This window comes from Gadus chalcogrammus, chromosome 14 (genome assembly GCF_026213295.1).
Source record: "Gadus chalcogrammus isolate NIFS_2021 chromosome 14, NIFS_Gcha_1.0, whole genome shotgun sequence".
In the NCBI taxonomy this organism is placed as follows: domain Eukaryota; kingdom Metazoa; phylum Chordata; class Actinopteri; order Gadiformes; family Gadidae; genus Gadus; species Gadus chalcogrammus.
In genome coordinates this window covers 26655592-26682149 of record NC_079425.1, presented here as the reverse complement: position 1 = coordinate 26682149, position 26558 = coordinate 26655592, and the positions used below count along the sequence as shown (strand labels likewise).

Below are 26558 nucleotides of genomic sequence, written 5' to 3'. Positions count from 1 at the left end.
ATCCTTTACGAATGGTAACGTCATACACGACTCTTCCTTTTATAATCCATCTATGACGCTACGTTGCTGTCGTGTCGATAATGTGTCGTAAACCGAGCTGGTCTCCTCTCCTGCCGTAAAGCGTGTGTTGACGAAGATGGCAGACACCAGCGGTCTCCTCTCGGTCCGGAAGATCGACTCTTTGAGCAAATCTTCTGTCAGCATGGAGACCATCACCTCCCTGACGGAGCTGGAGGACCTGGAGCGGGTCTACCAGCAGCTGTGCACCGAGGAGGTGAGTGCTGAGCAGGAGCCTGGTGAAGGTTCTTCTGGCTGTAGACAGGTCCGCTCGTATGGGTTTATCTGCCTGTTTATGATCGACTCCACTGGGAGTGAAATGAAAGGTATGAAACATAAACATCGTATCTGCACTGTGGACATGGGGGTAATGTCTGGTTGTACGACACCTGCATAAACGTCAACTGGTCAACACCAACACGACAGGTCTGTTGACGACGCGGAAGTGGGTGTGACCAGTCTGAAGTCTGACTAGTCTGTCACTAGTGTATGACTCGTTTGTGACAAGTGACTAGTATGTGACCAGTGACTAGTGTCACACACTAGTCACACACTAATGTCTAGTGTGTGACTAGTGAGTGACTAGTGTGTGTCTGTTGACTAGTTATTGACTAGTGTGTGACTAGTCTATGACTAGTGTGTGACTACTGATTTAGTCTGTGACAAGTGTGGGACTAGTGTGTGACTGTTGACTAGTGTGTGAGACTAGTGTGTGACTAGTGAAGCAGGACGCACTCCGAACACAACCACACACAGAACGAACCCTTTATTGTGTTTAGGTTTGGTCCTAAACATAGTTATCCTTTGTACACAGGATGAGGCATGTGTTGTACAAATGTTGATCATACATTGAACGATCATTCTAGACCAGGGGTGCCCAACCAGTCGATCGCGGTCTACCAGTAGATCGCCGACAGATCCCAAGTCGATCGCGAAGGGGTGAAGAAAAAAAAAAAAAAAAAAAAAAAAAAAATTTTTTTTTTTTTTTAATGAAATTAAATTTGCGCGGTAGCATATACGCGCGGTAGCGCATGTGCTGTTAACAGCAGTTGAAAGCCGTCAACAGTAGTTACACACTCCTAAACGTTGGCATGGCTGAGGGGAAACAAGCTAAGACCTACCTTGAGAAGGTGCCGTGCGCAGACGGAATGAAACCCCCATTGAAGTCCGTAGGTTCACGATACAACCCCCCCCCCCCCCCCCCCCCCCCCCCGGTCAACAATTGTTCTCTACCCCCCCCCCCCCCCCCCCCCCCCCCCCGGCTTGAAGGTAGGTTTGCTGGTAGATCTCGGGAGGTTGGCTACTTGAAAAGTAGATCTTGGGTCAAAAAAGGTTGGGCACCCCTGTTCTAGACTGACTACATTCATCTTTTCAAAGATTCATATTTGTGGTAATAATACTCAAAATAAATGTGTTCCCTCGCAGAAAGCTGTTGAGGTGGAGCTGGACAAGCTGGTCGGTCAGCAGGGAACCATCAACAGCAAGATGCTGACGCTGCAGAGAATGGGGTGAGCAAGACGTCCCGTCCAGCCATGATCTGGTTCCCCTCTAGCTGCTGCTGCTCCTTAAGATCCTGGAGGAACAGAAGTCGCTGTGGAGTCACTCTAAAACGACTCTGTTCTTTATGACGACTTCCCCTCGTCCAATTAGTTATTTGAAACATCACACTGTGCTCGCGCATGTTTGGAGTGCTGCAATCAAACAAGTGAACTACCCAGGACGTACTGGTAAAAAAAAAAAAACTGTCCAACACGCCTACATTTAGCTTTCAGGGGAGGAACGTTAAAAGTTGTGTTCTTTCGCCTACTAAATCCTGTACATGTTCACAATAACTTACCGTAGTGACATGTATCGTATTTTAATAATATAAACTGTTATAGTGTGATGAACTATTAAGGCTTTGATCCCCCCCAGGCCGAACCTGCAGCTGATCGAGGGCGATGCCAGCCAGCTATCGGGGATGATCACCTTCACCTGCAGCCTGGCCGAGAACGTCAGCCGCAAGGTCCGCCAGCTGGACCTGGCCAAGGTAGCCCCGCACACACTGACGCACACACACACACACACACAGTGTTGGGAAGGCTATTTTTAAAATGTATCCAGTTACAGAATACAGAATACATACCCAAAATGTAATATGTAACGTATTCCGTTTCATCACTCAATCTGAGTATTGTATTCTGAATACTTGGATTACTTTTGAATTGCATTTTATAAGTGTAGGAATGCGGCATCAAATCCTGCTTACTAAACAGGCCTATTCTGGTGTGTTCTTCTGTTCAATCTGGCTGAATGTGTTAGGCCCAAGTCTCCCTGAAAGTGAACTATTTAATTTAATTTGCTGTAGTTGAATAAAGCCTATAAGGGTATTTTCACTGAGCTTAGTGCATAGGTGTTGCCTATAAAATCGAGAGAGAGAGAGAGAGGATCGCTCAATCATCTGCATTTGTGTGTTTTCCAGCATACGTTTTTATGTGTCTGTCCAAATTCCCAGACGATCCGACAATTTGCTGCTAGTATTGGAGTTACCGTTACTCAAACAATATTTCCCATAATGCGCGCGGCTGAGCGGGTGCCTGTTACGTCCAAAGAGGCATATGCTTTGTAGAACTGGATCGGACCGAGGTGCGTTCGCTTTCACATCACAAGCCAACCGTACCAGGGTTCGTTTGGAAGCGAACCGAGACCAGCTGTTCAGGGAGGTCTCGGTCGGCTGATTTGGTTCACATCGAAGTGAGGTGGTTGCATTTACACCCACGCAAACGTACCGAACCAAGGGGACCAAACTCGTTTAGTGTGCACTAAATGCTGTTGGTGTGAAAGCACGAATAAACTGTTGAAACAGAAGTATCGTCATGTAATCCATTGATTTCAACAATGTAACTGTATTCTAAATACCAACTATTTAAATTGTAACTGTAACGGAATACAGTTAGCTATAATTTGTGTTCTGAATACATAGCGCCGGTACATTTATTCTGTTACTCCCCAACACTGCACACACATAATAATAATAGTAATAATACATTATATTTGCATTGCAGCTTATATTTCAGGAATCTGAAAGTGCTACAGAGAAGTAAAAAAAAATCGATGAGAATAAATGCAATAAAACGGTAATTAAGAATATCAATAAATGGTTAAAAGGAGAACCTATAAACGACAATTTAGCAAAATGCTTTTTTAAAAATATACGTTTTTAAGTTGAGCAAAAACAGCTGTAGTTTGTGGGGCCCTCAGGTGGTCAGGGAGGGCGTTCCACAGTCTACATGCCCACGCATTCCCAGAAACCACCAGGGTACTGATACTGGTACTGGTACTGGTTCCCAGCCCTAGAGTGTAAACCAACATGCAGGCTGTGTCACCGTAATAAGGTGGTCCTCTATAAGGTGGTCCTCTATAAGGTGGCTGACCCTCTATAAGGTGGTCCTCTATAAGCTGGTCCTCTATAAGGTGGTCCTCTATAAGGTGGTCCTCTATAAGGTGACCCTCTATAAGGTGGTCCTCTATAAGGTGGTCCTCTATAAGGTGACCCTCTATAAGGTGGTCCTCTATATGGTGACCCTCTATAAGATGGCCCTCTATAAGGTGACCCTCTATAAGGTGGTCCTCTATAAGGTGGTCCTCTATAAGGTGACCCTCTATAAGGTGGGCCTCTATAAGGTGGTCCTCGTTAAGGTGACCCTCTATAAGGTGGTCCTCTATAAGGTGGTCCTCTATAAGGTGATCCTCTATAAGGTGACCCTCCTATAAGGTGACCCTCTATAAGGTGGTCCTCTATAAGGTGGTCCTCTATAAGGTGACCCTCTATAAGGTGGTCCTCTATAAGGTGGTCCTCTATAAGGTGACCCTCTATAAGGTGGTCCTCTATAAGGTGACCCTCTATAAGGTGAGACCTGTCGCCAGACCTGAGTCTGAAGGGGGGAATATGAAATGCATAGGGGGGCACAATTATTATTAGCCTACAGTACGTATATTTCCTCTATTATTTCCTCTATTTCCTCGCAGCACATAATCATCACGTTAATCATAACCAACAGCAATATGACCCGGTAGCCTATAGCCTGCCCTACAACATCACATCGTTCCTTGTCATTTAAAGCAATACATTACATAGAAGCAATGCTATGAATATATATCCATAAAACACTGGACTATACAACATATTAGGTGTAAAAGCAGTTAACAGAGGGATATGCATTGCCATTACACACACACACACACACACACACACACACACACACACACACACACACACACACACACACACACACACACCCCAAACACACACCACATATATGCATACCAGTGGAGGCTTCTCCATTGAGGAGAGGGAGGAAGATCCTCCCTAACATTGTTGAGAATAAAAAATGTAGATTGCCCAGACTATTGTAATGAATTAATGCCCTTAAATATGACTACTTTATTGCCTTTGAATATATAATGTTCGTTTCCCTGGGTAAAGGGACATTAGCACCCCCTATCGCCTATTGACAATTACTTCAGGGAGGAACGTCCTCCGGAAGCCGCCGTCCACTCCCATTCATTTTCCCGAAAGTACTGGCGGCCGGTGGATAACATGGGTTTCAATGGGAGAGAGGAGGAAAATCCTCCTCTGAGTGGGTGGGACCTTAAGGGGTCTGATTCGCGCAAAAATCTATCCGTCTGCGCTATGAACCAATAAGCAGGATCCCTGGATGTTGAGCAGTGTTTCCCACCCAATTGGGCTACTTTTAACCATGTTAGGCTGGAAAGATCATCATTGGGCGGGAAATCTGCCCAATCTGGCAACGCTGTCGATAGCAAACCCGGTCTGCATTGCCGCGGTGTTCAGTCTGAAAGACGCAGAGCAAGTGAAATCTGCGATAGCGCGATCCTAAATGCACAATGGAAACATTGGAAACGGAGGACATTGTTAACGTCTTATTACAAAAAGCATTCCATTCATTCAGTTACAGTGCTAAGTTAGCGACCAAAGAAAGAGGTAGACCACTTCCCAAAATCAAGGTCACCAGAAGTAATGGCAACCTCAGTGTTGTGAGTGCTACATGGTTTGCTAGGTACGCATGACTTACTGGTAGCATTACAAGCAATTGTAACTGAAAATAAACATAGCTAAATAACTTCAGTCAGTGAGGGCAAAAATAGGCCCAATGATAGGCCCAGATTTTTTGATTTACTTTTACAAATCAATAGTAGGCCTGATTTGACTAATATGCTTTGCATCCTTTCCTTCTCAAATGACAGTGATGCCACTGGTGGCTTTGTATACATTTTGTTCACATAACTCCCTCCCTGCTATTTTGTAGTTCACCAAAACACCCTGAAACAACTTGAGTCTCACATTCTTATGCCACCATACACCAACAGTGCAAGCATGCCAATGGCAACCAAGCGCGCAGTCCTTCCTCCCTCACTTTAAAAACCACCAGCCGCCACTGATGCATACACACACACACACACACACACACACACACACACACACACACACACACACACACACACACACACACACACACACACACACACACACACACACACACACACACACACACACACCTCCCTCCCTCCCTGTCCTCAGCGGGAGGCGGCGTTTCTCCGAGCTGAACCTCCTCATCAACATATCCTTCCACTCAGATGTAAACTTGTGAGTCAGGTCCTTTTCCAAAGCAAGCTGAATCAGCTGGGCCTTGCGTCTGTGCAACATAATGCGCCGATGCTCTGAGAAGACGTTTTTCAGCTTGGAAAATGACTTTTCACACATTGCTGTGGAAGCTCCTAAAGTTAGGGCAAGGGTGTAGGCTGTGAGAACAGTCGGCATAGCCTGGAGTTAAGCCTTATAGCCTGTAAGGTGGTCCTCTATAAGGTGAACCTCTATAAGGTGGTCCCCTATAAGGTGGTCCCCTATAAGGTGGTCCCCTATTAGGTGGTCCTCTATAAGGTGGTCCTCTATAAGGTGACCCTCTATAAGATGGTCCTCTATAAGGTGATCCTCTATAAGGTGGTCCTCTATAAGGTGGTCCCCTATAAGCTGGTCCTCTATAAGGTTACCAACATGCTGCGTCCCCGTGCAGACGCGTCTCTATAAGGTGATCCAGCGCGCCGATGACATCCTGGACCTGAAGTTCTGCATGGACGGTGTTCAGACCTCACTGCACAACGAGGACTACGAGCAGGCGGCCGCACACATCCACCGCTACCTGTCCCTGGACCAATCGGTGATCGAGCTCAGCCGCCAGGGGGAGGAGGGTGAGTCCTAGTTCAGACCAGTATCCCGTTACATTTACCCTTAAAGGGTGTGAATCACTTTAGTTTTAGGTCATAATAAGTCAATGCCCCTGATCCTTTCCAATGTGGTTTGTGTTCCCTGATATCGCTACTGGGATTAATAACATATATCATCTTATTCGGCTGGCCGGCTGTGTCTTCCATAACCATTTGAGGTTGTTGAGGTCGGAGCGAACTCCAGAATTATGGCCGCTGTGGTGATGAGGCTCACTGTAGCTCTCAGAGACCCCTGCTCCCAGCCAGGTGGGAGTCAGGAGGAGGTGGGAGAACAAGTCTTATCCCTAGTGTTGTTCCTCCACACCGGAATGACTCTGTGATGGGGTGTAGGTCACCAGCTCTGGAAACATTATCCTTGTGAATAAAGACAACATTGGAAAGTATTGTGATGCCACTGACATTGACATCCACTTGCATCCTAAATAGCCTTTTTTAAAGATTGTATTCCACTTTGACAAGCCCAATAACAAAGAGAGTCTTACTTTGAGGCAGACTTGACATTGGGACCCTATAGAGCTCCATAGCTCCCGTCCCGTGACGATGTTGCTGACCCCTCCTCCCCCCAGGCAGCTCGGTGGACGCCAGCCTGGTGCTGCTGCAGGAGGCGGAGCAGAAGCTGAAGGTGATCGTGGCCGAGCGTCTGGACGCGGCCGTAGCGGCCGTGGACCTTGTGCAGGTGGAGCGCTTCTTCAAGATCTTCCCCCTGCTGGGCCTCCATCAGCAGGGCCTGGCCCGCTTCGGCCAGTACCTCTGCAGCCAGGTCAGCCCCCCACACACACACTAGACCCTCTGCAGCCAGGTCAGCCCCTCCACCCACCAACCCAGGCTTCATCTCCAGCAGCCTCTTACCTCCAGAGCTGGAAGTCAAAGACGTTTTGGTAGACAAACGTCAAGAAGGTATCTTAGAAGGCAAAGTCAAATGTTGAACATAAAAGTCACATTTAATGAAGCATCAAATACTATTCCAGTAGTTAACAGTTAAGCCTCTCTGTTGTATTTTGTGTTTTGAAGCCTTTCCCCTGAGCTGGGTTGGGGCCGGTGCTACCGGAGGGTTCCTGGCCCTCATTCCCGACCCATAGAACCATTCAGTTCATTTGTTAGTGATTGAGAAATACTCTGGAGGAGAGTTTAGTGCATTAACCAAGGTCCCTGTGAAACGAGGCCTCTGCCAGATGATGACTGTAGCATTGGTTCTCTGCCTCATGCTCTGCCTCTGGTCCCCACGCTGACATCCTGCATCTTGAACCTGTGGACAGCTGGCCTCCAAAGCAGAGGAGAACCTGCTGCTGGCGACGGGGGCAGACGTCCATGAGAAGAGGGCCCCGTTGGTCTTTGCTGACACTCTGACTCTGCTGCTAGAAGGTTAGATCACCAGCAGGACCGGCTGGTTATAGTTCAACCTCGTATTGAGGGTCCGTCTGCACATGCTCAGACCGCTCTCTCTCCACTAGTCCCCTCTGAATAGAGAACATGCATACTACTCATATTGACTTTAGTTAAGGAACATGTTAATGTTACTTGATGAGCAATATATATCATGTTATGAAGTACGCTAGATAGTATAATCTAGCAAGCTAAATGTGTAAATGTGTCAAATTAAGTCAGTTCAAGAGCCCACACGGCCTGTCAGTCATCCGTCCTCATACGATGGTTCCTGTCTGCCAGGCATCGCCCGTGTGGTGGAGACCCACCAGCCCATCGTGGAGACGTACTACGGGCCGGGCCACCTCTACACGCTCATCATCCACCTGCAGCAGGAGTGCGACCGGCAGGCCCAGAAGATCGTCGACAAGTTCATCCAGCAGAGGGACTACCACAACAAGGTGAGTCACACCTAGAGACTACCACAATAGACCTAGGTAGAGACTACCACAATAGACCTAGGTAGAGACTACCACAGTAGACCTAGGTAGAGACTACCACAATAGACCTAGGTAGAGACTACCACAATAGACCTAGGTAGAGACTACCACAGTAGTCCTAGGTAGAGACTACCACAATATACCTAGGTAGAGACTACCACAGTAGACCTAGGTAGAGACTACCACAGTAGTCCTAGGTAGAGACTACCACAGTAGACCTAGGTAGAGACTACCACAAAAGACCTAGGTAGAGACTACCACAATAGACCTAGGTAGAGACTACCACAATATACCTAGGTAGAGACTACCACAGTAGACCTAGGTAGAGACTACCACAATATACCTAGGTAGAGACTACCACAGTAGACCTAGGTAGAGACTACCACAATAGACCTAGGTAGAGACTACCACAATAGACCTAGGTAGAGACTACCACAGTAGTCCTAGGTAGAGACTACCACAATAGACCTAGGTAGAGACTACCACAGTAGACCTAGGTAGAGACTACCACAGTAGTCCTAGGTAGAGACTACCACAGTAGACCTAGGTAGAGACTACCACAATAGACCTAGGTAGAGACTACCACAATAGACCTAGGTAGAGACCACCACAATAGACCTAGGTAGAGACTACCACAGTAGACCTAGCTATAGACTACCACAGTAGTCCTAGGTAGAGACTAGGTAGAGACCACAGCAAGGTGAGTCACACCTAGAGAGAGGCTTTCAAACCTAGGTGAGTCCTGCTCCCCACAGACCGAGGCAGAGTCTTTGAGCAGGTGTCCTTTGAATAAAGACGATTCTCTTGACACTGATCTGATGGGCCACTCCTGAGGTCTTCAGGTCTGTGCCGCCCTCATCAGCAGGGAGCAGGGAGGGACTGAGGTAGGAGGGGTGAGGGTGTGGATAAGGGTTAGGGCTAGATTATGGTGATGTGTTCCAGTCTCCACTGGAACACATCAGTGCTCTGACCTCGTTGTGTTCTCGTAGTTCCAGGTCGTCCAGAACAGCATGATGAAGAGTCCGCTGCCGACGGAGAGGATCGAGCCCAGGTACCTCACTCCGCCTCACTCCACCTCACTCCACGCCCACCCCAAGGCCTCCTGGCTGCCCGCCCGGCTATAGCCCATCAGCCAATAGGCTTCCTCACTTGTGTGCGTGTGTGCGTGTGTGCGCGTGTGCGTGTGCGTGTGCGTGTGCGTGTGTGTGTGTGTGTGTGTGTGTGTGTGTGTGTGTGTGTGTGTGTGTGTGTGTGTGTGTGTGTGTGTGTGTGTGTGTGTGTGTGTGTGTGTGTGTGCAGGGAGCTGGACCCGGTGCTGATGGAGGTGACCCTGATGAACGCCCGCTCGGAGCTCTACCTGCGCTTCCTGCGGCGCCGTCTGATGGCGGACCTGGAGGTCGGCGACGCCCAGAGCACCACACAGGGTGGGTCTCAAGCACAGGGGTCACAGGGTCACAGGGTCAAAAGACCGGAGACTCTCTAACATAACCTCGACATTTCTGTAGTCATATCATAGCAAGTCTATAGTAACAAGAATGTTACTATCCACACTCGCTCACACTAAAACCCTCACACTTGCCATAATCCCCTCCCACTCACCCTGAACCCCTCCTAATAATCCTAAACCCCTCCCACACACCAAAGACCCCTCCCACACACCAAAGACCCCTCCCATTCACCAACGACCCCTCCCATTCACCAACGACGCCTCCCATTCACCAACGACCCCGCCAACTCACCAAAGACCTCTCCCACTCATATTAAACCCCTCCCATTCACCAAAGACCTCCTTGCGGTTCTCTGCAGAGCACCAGTAGATCTTTAAGGTCCTCCTGTTCTCCACAGAGCACCAGTAGATCTTTAAGGTCCTCCTGTTCTCCACAGAGCACCAGTAGATCTTTAAGGTCCTCCTGTTCTCCACAGAGCACCAGTAGATCTTTAAGGTCCTCCTGTCCTCCACAGAGCACCAGTAGATCTTTAAGGTCCTCCTGTTCTCCACAGAGCACCAGTAGATCTTTAAGGTCCTCCTGTCCTCCACAGAGCACCAGTAGATCTTTAAGGTCCTCCTGTTCTCCACAGAGCACCAGTAGATCTTTAAGGTCCTCCTGTTCTCCACAGAGCACCAGTAGATCTTTAAGGTCCTCCTGTTCTCCACAGAGCACCAGTAGATCTTTAAGGTCCTCCTGTTCTCCACAGAGCACCAGTAGATCTTTAAGGTCCTCCTGTTCTCCACAGAGCACCAGTAGATCTTTAAGGTCCTCCTGTTCTCCACAGAGCACCAGTAGATCTTTAAGGTCCTCCTGTTCTCCACAGAGCACCAGTAGATCTTTAAGGTCCTCCTGTTCTCCACAGAGCACCAGTAGATCTTTAAGGTCCTCTGTTCTCCACAGAGCACCAGTAGATCTTTAGGGTCCTCCTGTTCTCCACAGAGCACCAGTAGATCTTTAGGGTCCTCCTGTTCTCCACAGAGCACCAGTAGATCTTTAAGGTCCTCTTGTGTGGTTCCTCTCAGAGCACCAGCAGAACGTGGAGAAGCTGCTAAAGCACTGCCTGCTGAGCACCACCATGCAGGAGCTGATTGGCTACTACATCCCCATGGAGGAGTACTACATGAGGGAGTCGGTGAACAAGGTGAGGGGGCGGGACTCTATGGGGAGGGGCGGGACTCTGAGGGGGTGGGCAGAACACTGAGGGAGGGGGGGGCAGGACACTGAGGGGGGGGGAAGGGACACCGGTGCTAGAGGGGTCCCCTACAGTGGCGTGTTGATTTAACACTGGAAGGTGAGTGATGCTGACGGACTGTTGGGGGCAGCAGATCATCTCCAGGTCGCTGCTCCCGACCTGCTGAGCTGGAGAACGTTCTCATAAAGATGTAGCGTGGAGATTAAGGTTACTAATGTTGTAGCCACCATATAAAAAATAATCATTGTATTGATTTTAAATGTATTATGCTAACGTATGAGGTATCTGTGGCCATTTTAAGAATAGAGTTGAGGATGTATGAAGCTCTTCAGATCAACTGAAATTAATCAAAGACGAGTACAGGTTAGCTGACCACTGCTGGTCTCCATTAGCCGAGCGCTAATGGTCAGGAGGAGCTGGGAGGCTGCTGAGACGGCAGGAATGGGAGAAGACGTCTTCACATTCAAAGTTTCATGAATTCATGTTAATTGGGAGGAAAATGGCCACAACTGGACAATGGAAACGAGGCATGATCCTAAAACCTCCTGGCTCCTAAAGATGACTCCTGGTTCCAAACGATGACTCCTGGTTCCTAACGATGAGCCCTCCTACTCCTAGTCCCTAACGTTGACCCCTCCTGGTCCCTAACGATAACCCCCCCTAGTCCCTTATGATGCCCCCTCCCGGTCCCTAACGGTGACCCCTCCTGTCCTTAATGATGACCCCTCATGGTTCCTAACGATGACTCCTTCTTCCTAACGATGTCTTCTGGTTCCTAACGATGACCCCTGTCTTCAGGCCGTTGCCATGGACTCGTACGAGAAGGGCCAGCTGACGTCCAGCATGGCGGACGACTGCTTCTACATCGTGAAGAAGTGCATCAGCCGCGCGCTGTCCAGCTCCAACATCGACTGCCTGTGCGCCATGATCAACCACTCCACCTCGGCGCTGGAGTCCGACTTCAGGTAAGGCTGGAAGCATTCACGCTGTTCCACCATCTGCTCTATTGATCCAGACTCACACATACCCTTCTGTGTGTGTGTGTGCGTCTGTTTCTGCCTCTGTGCCTGTGTGTGTGTGTGTGTGTGTCTCTGTTGCTGTGTGACCCTGTGTGTGTTTGTGTGTGTGTGTCTCTGTTTGTCTGTGTGTGTGTGTGTGTGTGTGTGTGTGTGTGTGTGTGTGTGTGTGTGTGTGTGTGTGTGTGTGTGTGTGTTTGTGTGTCTCTGTTTGTCTGTGGGTGTGTGTGTGCCTCTGTGTGTTTCTGCTCGTGTGTGTGTGTGTGTGTGTGTGTGTGTGTGTGTGTGTGTGTGTGTGTGTGTGTGTGTGTGTGTGTGTGTGTGTGTGTGTGTGTGTGTGTGTGTGTGTGTGTGTGTGTGTGTGTGTGTGTGTGTGTGTGTGTGGGCCTCTGTGTGTGTCTCTCTCTGTGTGTGTCTCTCTGTGTGTTTGTGCCTGTTTGTTTGTTTGTGTATGTGTGTGTGTGTGTCTCTCTCTCTGTGTGGGTGTCCCAGGGAGGTGCTGTATAATAAGCTGAGGCAGGGCTACCCCGCCACCACGCTGCAGGACTTCCAGCGAGGCGTGAGCAGCGCTGTGAGCCTGATGCAGAGCAGCCTGCAGCAGGGCAAGTTCAACGCGCTCGGCATCGAGAGCACCGAGAACGCCAAGGCGGCCTTCCTGGTAGGAGGGTGTACAGTACACACACACACACACAAGCACACGCACACACGTGCACAGCCAAACGCACAACCACACACACAGACACAGACAGACACACAAGCGCACAGGCACAGACGCAAGTGTTCCGGCCGTATGATTGGTTATTATGCGGTTCGGATCCAAACAGATTTCCCATCAGTAATAAGTCATCATGATGAACGATGTGGTAGAACTGACATTTCTATCGTGTTCGAACCCTTCAATGAATTACCATCAGTTGTGAAGAGAAAATAGGATTATTTATAATACTATTCACTATCTATTATAGTCGTTGAACATGGTCTTGATCCAGAGCAGTTAACAGGTTATGGTTCATGATGATGGTGTACTGCTGTCATGTACTCCAGCGTGACATTTCTCATCCTTTATGCCACGTGACTTTTGACATTTATTAGTTATTTATCTGCGCATCAATACTGCTGACCTTCATCCCTAAAGTCTGTCGCCAGCTGTCTCCTCTTAGTCGCTCGCTGTACCTTCTCCAGCTCTTCCTCTCCCTACGGACGGTGTCTACCTACTCGGTGTTAAGTTAATGTCAGAGTCCCTCGGGAGGATCGCCGCGTTACGGCGCGCTGACCTACTCTCTGACGGCTCTCTGCTGCCCCCCAGGTGACTCTGAACAACTCGGAGGTTTGCAGCGAGAACATCACCACGCTGAAGAGGAACCTGGAGGTAGGGAGAGCGGGAATATCTGCTCAGCGTGCCACACAGACGGCTTCCCCTCAGACTCTGAACATTTGTTTTCTCATTTCCTCCGCAGAACGACTGCTCCAAGTTGTTCATGCAAGGACCCGCCTCGGGCGACCACGCCAAGATTGACAGCTGCCTGTCGGATCTTGTCAACACATCCAGCAAGTTCAAGGACCTCCTGCAGGTCTGAGCCCGCCCACGAATCACAAGCCCCGCCTCCATCTGACACATAGTTCATGTGTTCATGTTCATGTCCTCATGTTCCTGTTCATGTGTTCATGTCATGTTCATCTCTTCATGTTCATGTGCTCATGTTCGTGTTCATAAGATAAGATAAGATAAGACTTTATTGTCATTGTACAGTCACCTATACAACGAAATTGGGAGTGCCAACTGAAGGTGCATTACACATACAAAATAAATAAACAAATAAATAAATAAACAAGCAGTTTAAGTTAAAAATTGTAAAAAACAAAAACAAGACAGAAATAAGAAAAACATTTGGTACAAGACAAGGAAAGGTGATGTCAGAATAAATAAACATAAAGGCCGTAAGCATATTGCACTATATAGAAAGTGAGGAATCTGTGTTTCAAGTTTTATGAGTGTTAAGTGTTCTGATTGCCCAAGGAAAGAAGCTTTTGTTCAGTCTGTTGGTTCTGCACTTCAGGCTCCTGTACCTCCTACCAGAGGGCAGTAGGCTGAGCAGGTGGTCATGTGCTCTGATGAGGCGTTGCGGGTGAAAGGAACACTATTGTCATAGCTCACCTCACTTTAGCTTCTGACGTTTTATGAACAGCCTTATCAACGGCTGTTTAACCAAAGGTTCGGTAGAGAGTACATGGAGATCTTAGAAGAACTATTGATAATAATAGTTAATTAATTCATATTAATCGTCCCTATTAATATTAAGAGCACAGGACTGAGTTTGTTTTGTTGATGTTGATCTACTGTCTGTTCCCAGGAGGGCCTCACAGAGCTGAACAGCACGGCCATAAAGCCCCAAGTGAAGCCCTGGATCAACGCTTTCCTCTCCATCTCTCATAACATCGAGGAGGCAAGATGGCCGCCATGCTGGTGCTTTGGCTGCAGGACAAAATCCCTGCTGAGCATCACCTCAGACAGGCTCCATGAGCTGACTGCCCTGGTCTCTCTGTGTTCTCCTGACCAACCAGGGTCTGAGTCTGTGGGAAAGTCTAAAAACGTGGATCTAACAAATAGTGTGTGTGTGTGTGTGTGTGTGTGTGTGTGTGTGTGTGTGTGTGTGTGTGTGTGTGTGTGTGTGTGTGTGTGTGTGTGTGTGTGTGTGTGTGTGTGTGTGTGTGTGTGTGTGTGTGTGTGTGTGTGTGTGTGCGTCCCCAGGAGGAGTTCAATGAGTACGAGGCCAACGACCCGTGGGTCCAGCAGCTCATCGTGAGTCTGGAGCAGGTGATGGCGGAGTTCAAGGTACAGCAGAACATCGTGAGCGTTACGTAAGGCCGTGTGCATGCGGGCTGTACATTATCTGCCTTAATTCATGGCTGCTTACTAAAGATGCAAGATTGTACTGAAAATATTCTATTGCTCATAAAATTGATAGATTCTGCGTATGGAACATTGAACAATCAGGATGCAGTTTCCACCCTCTGACCTGCCCACTCTCTCCCCGTCCCCAGACCGGCCTCACCCCGGCCTCCTATGACACCCTCACCAGCCTCATGACCAGCCTGGTCGCCATGGAGATGGAGAAGACGGTCCTGAAGTGCACCTTCAGCCGGGTGAGAGGGTGAGGGGTGTGGGGAGTGAGAGGGTGAAGGGGATGAGAGGGTGTGGGGGTTGAGAGGGTGTAGAGTGAGAGAGAGGAGAGTGATAGGGTGAGAGGGTCTGGGGAGTGTGAGGGGGTGTTGGGAGTTAGAGGGTGAGGGGAGTGAGAGGGTGAGGGGAGTGAGAGGGAGAGGGGAGTGAGAGGGTGTTGGAGGGAGAGGGGAGTGAGAGGGTGTTGGAGGGAGAGGGGAGTGAGAGGGTGTTGGAGGGAGAGGGTGTTGGAGTGAGAGGCTGTGAGGAGTGAGCGCACGCGCACTGGGCCACAGGGGGGCGCTGTGCTGCCCCTGCCAGGCGTTACATCACTGACACAGATGTGGTGAACAGACCCGCCCTGAACCATGATTTATTTATGACTCCAGAAAGGGCAACAGAAAAAGGTTTCCGCACAATGGCATCTATCTATATTTTAAGTAGAGCAGCGGCAGAAACCAGTCACCGCCCAGATGGAAGATCTGCAGACGGGAAGAACGGCCTCCCCAGCCCCCCCCCCCCCCCCCTCCTCAGCGTCCTCAGACCCCCAAGCCTCTATCAGCCTCCCTCCCTCCCCCAGCCTCCCTCAGCCTCCCTCCCTCCCTCAGCCTCACTCAGCCTCCCTCAGCCTCACTCAGCCTCCCTCCCCCTCCCTCAGCCTCCCCCAGCCTTGCTCCCTCCCCCTCCCTCCCTCTCCTCAGTCTCCCCAAGCCTCCCCCAGCCTCCCTCCCTCCCCTCAGCCTCCCTGCCTCCCCCAGCCTCCCTCCCTCCCCCAGCCTCCCTCAGCCTCCCTCCCTTCCCCAGCCTCCCTCCCTCCCTCCCTCAGCCTCCCTCCCTCCCCCAGCCTCCCTCAGCCTCCCTCCCCTCAGCCTCCCTCAGCCTCCCCCAGCCTCCCTCAGCCTCCCTCCCTCCCTCCCCCAGCCGCCCTCAGCCTCCCACCTTCCCCTCAGCCTCCCCCAGCCTCCCTCAGCCTCCCTCCCTCCCCTCAGCCTCCCCCAGCCTCCCTCCCTCCCCAAGCCTCCCTCCCTCCCCTCAGCCTCCCCCAGCCTCCCTCAGCCTCCCTCCCTCCCCAAGCCTCCCTCAGCCTCCCTCCCTCCCTCCCTCCCCCAGCCTCCCTCAGCCTCCCTCCCTCCCTCCCTCCCCCAGCCTCCCTCAGCCTCCCTCCCTCCCTCCCTCCCTCAGCCTCCCTCCCTCCCCCTGATGCTATTTGTGATCTAGTCACTGAGTGTTTAGATTTGTTCAGACGAGGCTGATACTGACGCAGCCCACAGCTGTAGGGCAGGCCCCCCCAGGAGAACACCCCCTACACACCCCCCCCCCCCCCACACACACACACACGCACGCGCGCACGCGCGCGCGCGCACACACACACACACACGTGACCCATGCTAACGGCTGTACGGCTGGCCGGTTGGAACAGAGGTATCCGAGGTATCCGAGGTGACGGAGGTGACGGAGGTACTGCGTGGGTAGGATTCCTCCGGTTCTCCCTCAGTGAGCACGCCCCCTCTTCCCCCCTTCCTGGTATCTAACCACTTCCTCTCTCCCGTGACGCTGGTTCCTTGTGGTGCAGCAGAAATAGATTTTAATTGTGTAGCGTCTGTGGCGGCCATGTTGGATGGGTCCATCGCGGCCGACTGAAGCTGAGAAGCGCGACACCGCCCCGCGGCCGACCGCACCCCGCTGACCCGGTTCTGTTCCCGCTACCGCAGCTCGGGGGGCTGCAGTTTGACAAGGAGCTGCGCTCGCTGGTGGCGTACCTGACCACCGTCACCACCTGGACCATCCGCGACAAGTTCGCCCGCCTCACACAGATGGCCACCGTCCTCAACCTGGAGAGGGTAACGCCCCCAACCCCCTCTTCACCTGCCCCCACCCCCCCACACCCCACCCCACTAAGGGTCAGGGTTAGGGTTGGGGGGGCGGGGGGTGACTCTGTGGTGTGTTGCAGGTCACGGAGATCCTGGACTACTGGGGGCCCAACTCGGGGCCCCTGACCTGGCGCCTGACCCCCGCCGAGGTGCGGCAGGTCCTTGCACTCCGCATCGACTTCCGCAGCGAAGACATAAAGCGGCTCCGCCTGTAGGGGGGGGGATGGGGGGGACCTGTGTCTGAGACCAAGACCAGGATGCGGTCTGGGACCGGGACCAAGACCGGTCTGGAACCCGGACGAGGCCCGAGACCAAGTCCTGGTCTGGGACCAGGACGCAGCCCGAGACAAGGACCGGGACGCAGTCTGGGACCGGGACCAGGATTCGGTCTGGAACCAGGACGCAGCCCGAGACAAGGACCGGGACGCGGTCTGGAACCGGGACCAGGATCATGGATCGGGTCGCCGTCCATCGTGCGGCAGCGGGCTGCTGAGGCTCTGCTGGGACTGAACTCGTAGATCCATTCTTTACTTGTGTCCTTCCAGACCAGTTCTTGTGTACATGTTATCAGGGTGGGGGGTGGGACTGTGATTAGTCTTGAGGAAGGAGAATATTTTCCCTGGCGTTAAACACCTCAGCCTTCCTGTGAGCACCGCTGAGTCGGAGTGGGTCTGGGCTCCGGCCCGGGGGGCATCGGAGCGTTTCAGGGGAATATGAAATGTAAAAGAATCTGGCAAATGTTTAATTTCATGATAACGTCGATCTGGGAGTTGAGTTTTTTTATATCTGTAAGTAAGACTGCGCTAGATGTGTCAGGCAGCGCGTAATGAACACACTCCATTAGAGGACAGAAGCGGGTCAGACGACTGATCCAACGTTCAACACATGAATAGCTTCTTGTCTGCGCTGATGGGACACTTTTAACCTAATAAATTGAGAGGCTGTACAATGCTGTTGATCTCTGCTGTGCTACATTCTGCAAAGTGCTGTCCTATCAGCGCGGAGGCCTCCACAAAGCCTTTGTATTGCGGCCACATCGGAGTCACTGAGTACAGCGCATTATGCACAAGGTAATGAACCATTAAAAGAGGGCCACTCTAATAACGTCGCCTCATCTCCACAGCTAACCTTAATCTGTAGACGGGTCTGCTGAGGAGACAGAGTGATAGTACACTGCTCTGTGTGTGTGTTTGTGTGTGGTGCACGTGGATTAAAGACGCGGCAGACATTGGGAATAGTTAGGAAAAGTGTGGCTTTAATGTAAACACAACATTCGATTGGCTCAGCACAAACATTCCACATGAGAGCAACCAATAAAACTACGGAGTAGGATGGGATGCAGCACAAAAACATTCACAGTAAAAAAAAAATCTGGTATAATCATAATATATATATACAGTACGGTGTTTCAAGGTGAGAATGGAAAGAGCATATGAGGAGTGATATGTGATAGATAAAGAGTATACAGGGAAAGGAGGATGGAGGATGGATATCAGGAGTGGAGAGATGGAGAGCTGTACTTCCTCTTCTCAGCTGACAGACCCACAGACCGGGGGGCGGTGGTGCACTGTGTCTGTGAAGGGGCAGGGCTAAACGCCTAGCTCACTGGAGAGGGGGCGGGGCTAAACGCCTAGCTCACTGGAGAGGGGGCGGGGCTAAACGCCTAGCTCACTGGAGAGGGGGCGGGGCTAAACGCCTAGCTCACTGGAGAGGGGGCGGGGCTAAACGCCTAGCTCACTGGATAGGGGGGGGGGCTTAACGCCTAGCTCAGTGGAGAGGAGGCTGGGCTAAACGCCTAGCTCACTGGAGAGGGGGCGGGGTTAGACGCCTAGCTCACTGGAGAGGGGGCAGGGTTAGACGCCTAGCTCACTGGAGAGGGGGCGGGGGTAAACCCCCAGGAGAGGGGGGGCGTGTCAAGGCGCCATCCCGGTAGAGTTCTACGTCTATCAGAGTGGGGGCTGCAGGCGGTCGCGGTGGCGGAGCCCTCCGACTCGTTCACAGGTTACTGCCCCCCCTCGAGTGACGGGGGGATGAGGGCATGTTCTAAGGAGGTGGGAGGGTGCATGCAGGGCATGAGGTCTAAATAACTCATCCGATGATATTAAAATGCAAGGTGTTGCTTCAATGACATTAGGTGATTCGACACTAGTGACCCATGATGGCTTCTCCCTGTCATTCTCAGAAGGTTGGCACTGATATGACATCCCCCCCCCCACCTATCATTGGCTGATCAGAGGCATTCTATCCACTGCAGGGGGCCCAATATAAAAAGAGCCGGCGCCACTTTAACAGAGCCATCCTCATCTCCTTTATGTGTTTGAAGAGAAAGAAAGAGTGAGAAAGACAAACGGAGGTTCCTGCAGGCTACTGGCATTAAGCAGTCATGTGCGACCAGAAGAAAGGGGAGCTTTGTCCCAGTGAGCGCTAAAGAGCTCTGTTCATCTCCAGCATGACCCCCAGCCACCGGTACAGTTCCCCCCCTACACCACCACCACCACCTATATATATATAGAAGTAGAGCATCTGTGGCCGGGCGGCACCAGGGGTTATTCAGCAGGACAGCGGCTCTCTCGGCCTCGCTGATCAAATGTAAAGGACGACCACTATCTTTTTTTTTTGTGTTTTTTTAAGGAAATGTTAAAAGAGTACATTGTGCATTCCGTGCATCGGATTTCTAGGTTTTGCAAAAAACAAGGCAAGGCTGCTCATAGCCCCTAGTGCCGCGGTTCTCATCTTCATAATTGCTGGTACAATCAAGAAAAAACAATTAAACATTTATTTTGTGAAAACACTTTTTTTTTTAAAACACACCCAGGGTTTGTATAGTGAACTCAAAACAGAGAAGATGGGAGAGGAACCAAACATGGCAATAATTCAGTGTGGTGTCTGACGGCAGCTCTTTGGGTCCGTGTGGACGTGTCGATTTACATACAGTATTTTTGTGTTTTAGTATCATCAAAATTATCATTATTAACACCTCATACTCCCCATGGCAGCCGGCGGCCCGGCCTCAGTATAAGCCACACCCCCTCAGGTTGTTTGCGATAATGATGTCGGTGACCGCGTCGAACACTACCTGGATGTTCCCAGTGTCGGTGGCACAGGTCAGGTGGCAGTAGATCTCCTTGTTGGGGGAGCGGTTCTTACTCTCAAACTGAACCTGGATGTAGGCTGTGGCGTCGTCGTAGGTGTTAGCACCTGGGTGGGGGGGGGGGGAAGACACACGTCAGTACGCCGCCATCAGCAAGTCTGGGGGGGGGGGGGGGGGTTAGGGGGGCGGGGGGAGACCTACCTATGTATTCAGGGAAGCAGATACTCAAAGGGGACTTCTTGATCTTCTCAGCGAACAGATCCTTCTTGTTGAGGAAGAGGATGATGGAGGTGTCGATGAAGAACTTGTTGTTGCAGATGGAGTCGAACAGCATGAGGGACTCGTGCATGCGGTTCTGTGGGGGGAGAAAGGGGGTTAGATTAGTGTTAACGACTCGAGCACTGGAGGGAGTAGAGGAGATGTGCAGCGATGCTCTGATGCTCCACTCACCGTTGTCTCGTCTTCGTGGAGCACCTGGTCGTAGCCACTCAGGGCCACACAGAAGATGATGGCGGTGACGTCCTCAAAGCAGTGGATCCACTTCTTCCTCTCGGACCGCTGACCTCCGACGTCAAACAGCCTGGTGGACAGAGAGCAGACATCTGTCAACCTCTGAGTTCTGACGCGTAGGGGCCGTGACGGGCGGCCATGCAGGCCCCAGGGGGCCACGGGCCCCAGGGGCCCAGGGCTGGGGACCAGGTACCTGAAGTGAAGGTTCTTGAAGGTGAAGTGGGTCTCGACGATCCCGGTGGTCTTCACCCTGGTCCTGAGGATGTCCTGCTCTGTGGGCTGGTAGTCGGAGGCTCCGATGCGGTCTAAACTGTCCAGGTAGCTGAGGGGGGGGGAGGGGGAGGGATGATGGGGTGTTTCCTCCGCAGCACACAGTTCCTCGTTCTAATGGTGTTTCCATCTCCCTGGATGTAAGTGTTTATCCCGGGTCATGTTCGTACAGCTACTGTTGTTGTTATGTGGCCCGCTGGCTTATGAGGATCGCTTCACCGTCTAGCTCAACTGGCATGGAAATAACGCCGCTGGGGGTTCGATTCCCACGGGGAACGGCCACGGTACAAATATCAGAGTGCACTCACACTATTCACACGCATTAGCCTACCAAACGGCCACTATAGCAGCTAGTGCATCGCATTGTCATGTACCATGTGAGTGCTCCCTATTGTCCCTGTCAGCCATCACCCCCATGTTAATTTACTCATTATTGTCCATGTCAGTCCTTATGTTAATATACTCCCTATTGTCCCTGTCATGTTAATATACTCACTATTGCCCCTGTCAGTCCTTATGTTAATATACTCACTACTGTCCCTGTCATGTTAATATACTCACTATTGACCCTTTCTTAATGTCAGCCATCACCCCCATGTAGTAATCGTGAGTATATAAACTCACTATTTTCCCTGTCATGTTAATAGGCTCACTATTGTCCCTGTCATGTTAATAGACTCACTATTGTCCCTGTCATGTTAATGTATTCATTACTGTCCCTGTCATGTTAATATACCTACTACTGTCCCTGTCATGTTAGTATACTCACTGCTGTCATGTTAATTCACTCACTTTTGTCCTTGTCATGTTAATGTGCTCACAGCTGTCATGGTAATGTACTCACTATGGTCCCTGTAATGTTCATATACTCACTACTGTCCCTGTAATTGTTAATATACTCACTTTTGTCCCTGTCATCTTAATGTACTCACTACTTTCCCTGTCATGTTAATGTACTCACTAGTCCCTGTCTGGTTAATACACTCACTACTGTCCCTGTTATGTTAGTATACTCACTACTATCCCCGTCATGTTAGCATACTCACTATTGTCCCTGTCATGTTAATGTACTCTCCATTGTCATGTTAATGTTCTCGCTTTAGTCCCTGTCATGTTAATGTATTCACTAATGTCATGTTAATGTACTCACTACTATCATGTTATATACTCACTACGGCCCCTGTCATGTTATGTACTCACTACTGTCATGTTAATACTCACTACTGGGCGGAGTCATGTTAATATACTCACTACTGGGCGGAGTCGTTGAGCTGGTATTCCCGGGCACGGTTGAAGCACTCGGCGGTGCCTGCGTCGGCCCAGACCTTCTGCATGGCCGTGAGGAGCTCTGCCGAGTACGGCTCCGTGTCCTCCATACGGGTCACCACGTCACACACTAGCTTAGCATCCGCCTGCAAACGCACATACACACACACAGTTATTACAGTTATGGGATGTGAACCGATAGAAACAGTGTGATCGTACCGGATGGATCATTACGGGCTAAACGATCGGACTCCAGGTTTGATGCTTTGACCGACGTTGTGATGCAATAAGATTCGTTATTAGTGGGAATGATCGTTCCTGAATCCCAATCTCCATTTTCACTGAGAAAAATATTCATGTCACGATGTGACATTTCTCGGGGTCTGTACCCAAACAACCTCTCTCCCTGCACCCTGAGACGGCGTGATTAGAGCAGGGAACTCTGCAGCTCTAAAACATGTATTAATAATTTATAAAGCGGTTCCACGTTTATGTTACTCTAATAGAACAAACTGCAGTGTCTGCTTCTGCATGTTGCACTGGTCCCACTGGTCCCAGTGGGAGCTTGGTATTTCCATGATGGTTGGTTCCGGCGCGGAGGGGGGCTCACTTTTCTATCCTTGTCCGCAAACTCGATGGCCAGGGAGTCCATGGCCCTGAGGATGGCGGCGAGGCTCTGGATGGTGTTGCTGTAGACCACGGGCTTGTACTGCTTCACGTCGTCCCCTGAGAACCCGTCCTCGTGGATGATCCTGCACACACACACCGCAATCAGCGCCACACACACCTGCTCGCAGCGCAGCGCGAAAACACCCGCGCCTGTGCGTGAGTGTGTGTGTATGTGTGCGGTCGTGTGTGCGTTTGTTGTTGTCCTCTACATTTACCTTTCACCTTATATATTTGTGTATAAACATATCTATATAAATATATACGTCTGTATATAATATCAATATCTAACCAACATATTGAGTGTATTCTCTGCCGTTTATGTTTAATATTGCTGAAGGAGGAACAAGACAGTGGAATTAATAATTCAGGAGGAGTCGGATTCCTACTGAGCCGCAGCATGTAACGCTTTCTGAGCTAATATTGGTAACATTTGAAGACGAGAAACGTTAGTATAATGTCCTCCACACACAGGGCTCATCAGGCTTAACCTATCAGGAGAGAGGTCAGCCTGGGTAGGCATCCTGTCTGTGGGGGTTCACCCAATGAGGAAACCCACAAAATATCGGAGAACCGATTTCAATAATACGACAAATTAGCGATTAAAATTAACATCCAAGATGCACACTCTCTCACACACACACACACACACACACACACACACACACACACACACACACACACACACACACACACACACACACACACACACACACACACACACACACACACATTAGCAACCAGCTATACTTACTATATCTAAATGAAACTGTATCTATAAGAGATATATTAACTGCATACAACTCATCTTTCATATGCATAATCAATCAGATATGGTCTGAAAATAACCCCAGAAAAAACCCAACTATGGTGCTTTATTACATTTTAGGGTAACCTAGTTTTCACACACGCATACACACTCACACACACCCAAACACACACACACACACACACACACACACACACACACACACACACACACACACACACACACACACACAGACACACACACACACACACACACACACACACACACACAGACACACACACACACACACACACACACACACACACACACACACACACATCGAAATCGAAAAACACACACACACACACACAAGCAAATACACACACACACACACACACACACACACACACACACACACACACACACACACACACACACACACACACACACACACACACACACACACATACACACAGAGCAGAAGAGCATAAACCAAAACCCGTAATTCTGCAGTGCACTTAATCTACCCGGTGAATGTATAAAGGGGCTAATGGATAGCATGACAAAAAGCAGTTTTTGAGATAACGGCGTACCATCGAGAACTGTTTATGGATAAACAAATGATCGAGGAGGAGCGAGAAAGGAAGTGGGGGTGCAATGCAGAATGGAAGCTGGGAGGGAGTGGGAGAGGATGCTCGGATAGCGCAGGGATGCAAGATGCTAAGAAGATGTCTGCCGTGCAGGACACACACAACCACCTCGGCGTCCCCGACATCAAGTAAATCAGAGGTTTAGAAAAATAACAGTGATTTAAAATACCACCGATTTAGATTTAGATTAGAAGGGGCCCGGTTTAGGTGCGGGTTGAGATGCCATATTTCTGCGTAAATCCGCTTTATATGCAAAAGTACTCTGGTTGATATGAGGCACTTAAAGGCATTAAGATTAAAGCGGAGGTACCGCTAATGGAGCAGAGTGACCTCACAACCATTACACACAAAAACACACACACACACGCGCGCGCCTGCGCGGGCACGCCAATTCGAGCAGAGCAACACCCACGTATGATCCGCCAATCCCTCCATACACACATATAAACCCCCGGGGCGGTCGGAACCACGGCTGGCACGGCGCCTCCCCGGCCCCCGGCCCGGCCCGGGAGCCGGTCCGCGGGAGGGTTCGAGTCCCCGGCAGACCTTGGGCTCCGGCCTCCGGAAACATGGCGGCTCAGCTTTAGCGAGTCAAGGGAGGCGCAATCTGGGCCTTACCCCCCCCCCCCCCCCCCCCCATGACGAGGCCGGAAAACCGCACAATAAATCTGACGTAAAGACACTCACTTCATCTGCTTCACGATGGTGCTCTTGCCCGACTCCCCGCCGCCTGCAAAGAACGGAGAACGGCAGAGTGAGACTCGACGGAGCCACGAAGGAAATCAGAACCACGGAGAGCAGCCCGGTCCTAAGGAGGCAAGGTGCGCCCTCCCGGAGCGGCGCCTCCCTCCCGCTGCCCGGCCCCGGTCCTTACCGAGCAGCAGCAGCTTGACGTCCTTGGCCGCCGTGACGCCATCCTCCTTCAGGTTCTTCTCGATGGCCTTGCTCCGGTCCAGAGCTTCGCGCTCCTCGGCGCTCAGAGTACAGCCCATGGTTCAGAGCGAATGAAGGATCCTCTGTTCCGCCCTGTCCCTGCCGACTCAATCAGTGCGGATCTCTCTCTCTCTCTCTCTCTCTCTCTCTCTCTCTCTCTCTCTCTCTCTCTCTCTCTCTCTCTCTCTCTCTCTCTCTCTCTCTCTCTCTCTCTCTCTCTCTCTCTCTCTCTCTCTCTCTCTCTCTCTCTCTCTCTCTCTCTCTCTCTCTCTCTCTCTCTCATCTCTCTCTCTCTCTCTCTCTCTCTCTCTCTCTCTCTCTCTCTCTCTCTCTCTCTCTCTCTCTCTCTCTCTCTCTCTCGTTTGCGCTCGCGCTAAAGCATTAGGCCCGGTCGGGGCGAATGGAGCCGCGGGATCCGAAAGGTATTTAGTCCGCTACAGCTCGGTGTCTCTCGCCGTCCCTCTCGGAGAGGGGGTGGGGTTCTGCTCGCGCCTCGGAGGTGGAGGTGGGTTAGTGGTGCTCGCGCCTCGGAGGTGGGGTCCTTCTTCTCGAGCCTCGGAGGTGGAGGTGGGGTCGTTGTGCTCGAGCCTCTGAAGTGGGGTCGTTCTTCTCGAGCCTCGGAGGTGGGGTCGTTCTGCTCGAGCCTCGGAGGTGGGGTCGTTGTGCTCGAGCCTCGGAGGTGGGGGTCTCTATAGGGCGGCGCTGATAACAGTCCGCGCGAGCGAGTGCATCGTTCAATCTGCGAGCCGCCGCGAGAGGAGGAGGCAGAGCGCGCGAGACTCACCTAGAGAGGCGATCTCGCTGACGTCACGGCAGCCGAGAGCTTTAATCACATCCCAGGGAAGATGATTTCAATGAAAGCCTTTTTAACGAGCAGCGAGCTGCTGCTCTTATTGTGTCATTACTACACACTGTAGCGGCGGGAAAGTCATTCCTGAACATCACCCTGTGTTCATGTTTCAGAGGTTTAAGACGTGCAGCTGAATAATGGCTAATATACCGTTAGAGTCTGAAAAAAGATCCACTTTCAAAAAAGCTTCTGCAGGTGTATAACAGAATTGAATCTAAGAGATTGACAGAGCGAGCTATATATAGGCTACCTCTGTTTATATGCCTCAGTATGTAGGTCACATGCCATGGTGATATTTATTCATATATATTAATATATATCTCATATTTACTGTTGGTCCTTTGTGGGCTACAGATGTAAGTGTGTTAAAAGCTTCTAATCCGCATCACATCTGGATGAGCAGACAAGTGCAGCGTCGGAGGGGGGGGCAGAGGACCATCAGCCCTAATGGAGCCAGCCCCCCCCCCCCCCCCCCCCTCCTTAGGGAACCAGTCAGGACTCACCCCAGATCCCCTTCTAGGAGGACCAGACTCAGGATCCCCAACCCCCTGGTGTTGGAGCCGCTGCCAAACAGACACACGCAAGATACGGCCGTACTGAACCGTTTAATCAGAGAGAGAGAGAGAGAGAGAGAGAGAGAG

At 50.8% G+C, this 26558-nt stretch overlaps 2 protein-coding genes across 3 annotated transcripts; one reads left to right on the top strand and one right to left on the bottom strand.

Moving 5' to 3' along the window:
• Positions 1-98: 98 nt before the first annotated feature.
• Positions 99-18176, top strand: cog4 (component of oligomeric golgi complex 4). Its single transcript, XM_056607291.1, has 19 exons — positions 99-274; positions 1483-1565; positions 1972-2086; positions 6132-6306; positions 6909-7102; positions 7599-7704; positions 8008-8165; positions 9194-9255; positions 9504-9628; positions 10717-10835; positions 11685-11851; positions 12395-12560; positions 13209-13271; positions 13360-13473; positions 14254-14346; positions 14652-14735; positions 14945-15046; positions 16775-16903; positions 17014-18176. The coding sequence occupies exons 1-19, from the start codon at positions 137-139 to the stop codon at positions 17146-17148; spliced, it is 2328 nt and encodes a 775-aa protein (XP_056463266.1). The 5' UTR covers positions 99-136; the 3' UTR covers positions 17149-18176.
• gnao1b (guanine nucleotide binding protein (G protein), alpha activating activity polypeptide O, b) lies at positions 18176-25161 on the bottom strand. 2 transcript variants are annotated; one of them, XM_056607294.1, is made up of 8 exons: positions 25009-25161; positions 24822-24864; positions 22681-22822; positions 22056-22216; positions 20728-20856; positions 20475-20604; positions 20226-20379; positions 18176-20131 (listed from the first exon to the last, which is right to left on the bottom strand). In XM_056607294.1, the coding sequence occupies exons 1-8, from the start codon at positions 25124-25126 to the stop codon at positions 19944-19946; spliced, it is 1065 nt and encodes a 354-aa protein (XP_056463269.1). In that variant the 5' UTR covers positions 25127-25161; the 3' UTR covers positions 18176-19943. The 2 variants fall into 2 exon arrangements, with proteins under 2 accessions (XP_056463269.1, XP_056463268.1); XM_056607293.1 differs by having other exon boundaries at positions 20475-20856.
• Positions 25162-26558: the final 1397 nt, after the last annotated feature.

What these genes read in the sequence shown, in the direction of transcription:
- cog4 (XM_056607291.1), top strand. Translation starts at nt 137, where the DNA reads ATGGCAGACACCAGCGGTCTCCTCTCGGTCCGGAAGATCGACTCTTTG. An exon ending in CAGCCGCCAGGGGGAGGAGG is followed by an intron (nt 6,307 to 6,908) that starts GTGAGTCCTAGT and finishes TCCTCCCCCCAG; the next exon opens with GCAGCTCGGTGGACGCCAGC. An exon ending in TCTGACTCTGCTGCTAGAAG is followed by an intron (nt 7,705 to 8,007) that starts GTTAGATCACCA and finishes CCTGTCTGCCAG; the next exon opens with GCATCGCCCGTGTGGTGGAG.
- gnao1b (XM_056607293.1), bottom strand. Translation starts at nt 25,126, where the DNA reads ATGGGCTGTACTCTGAGCGCCGAGGAGCGCGAAGCTCTGGACCGGAGC. An exon ending in ACCATCGTGAAGCAGATGAA is followed by an intron (nt 22,823 to 24,821) that starts GTGAGTGTCTTT and finishes GTGTGTGTGCAG; the next exon opens with GATCATCCACGAGGACGGGT. An exon ending in CTGCTTCCCTGAATACATAG is followed by an intron (nt 20,132 to 20,225) that starts GTAGGTCTCCCC and finishes CCCCCCACCCAG; the next exon opens with GTGCTAACACCTACGACGAC.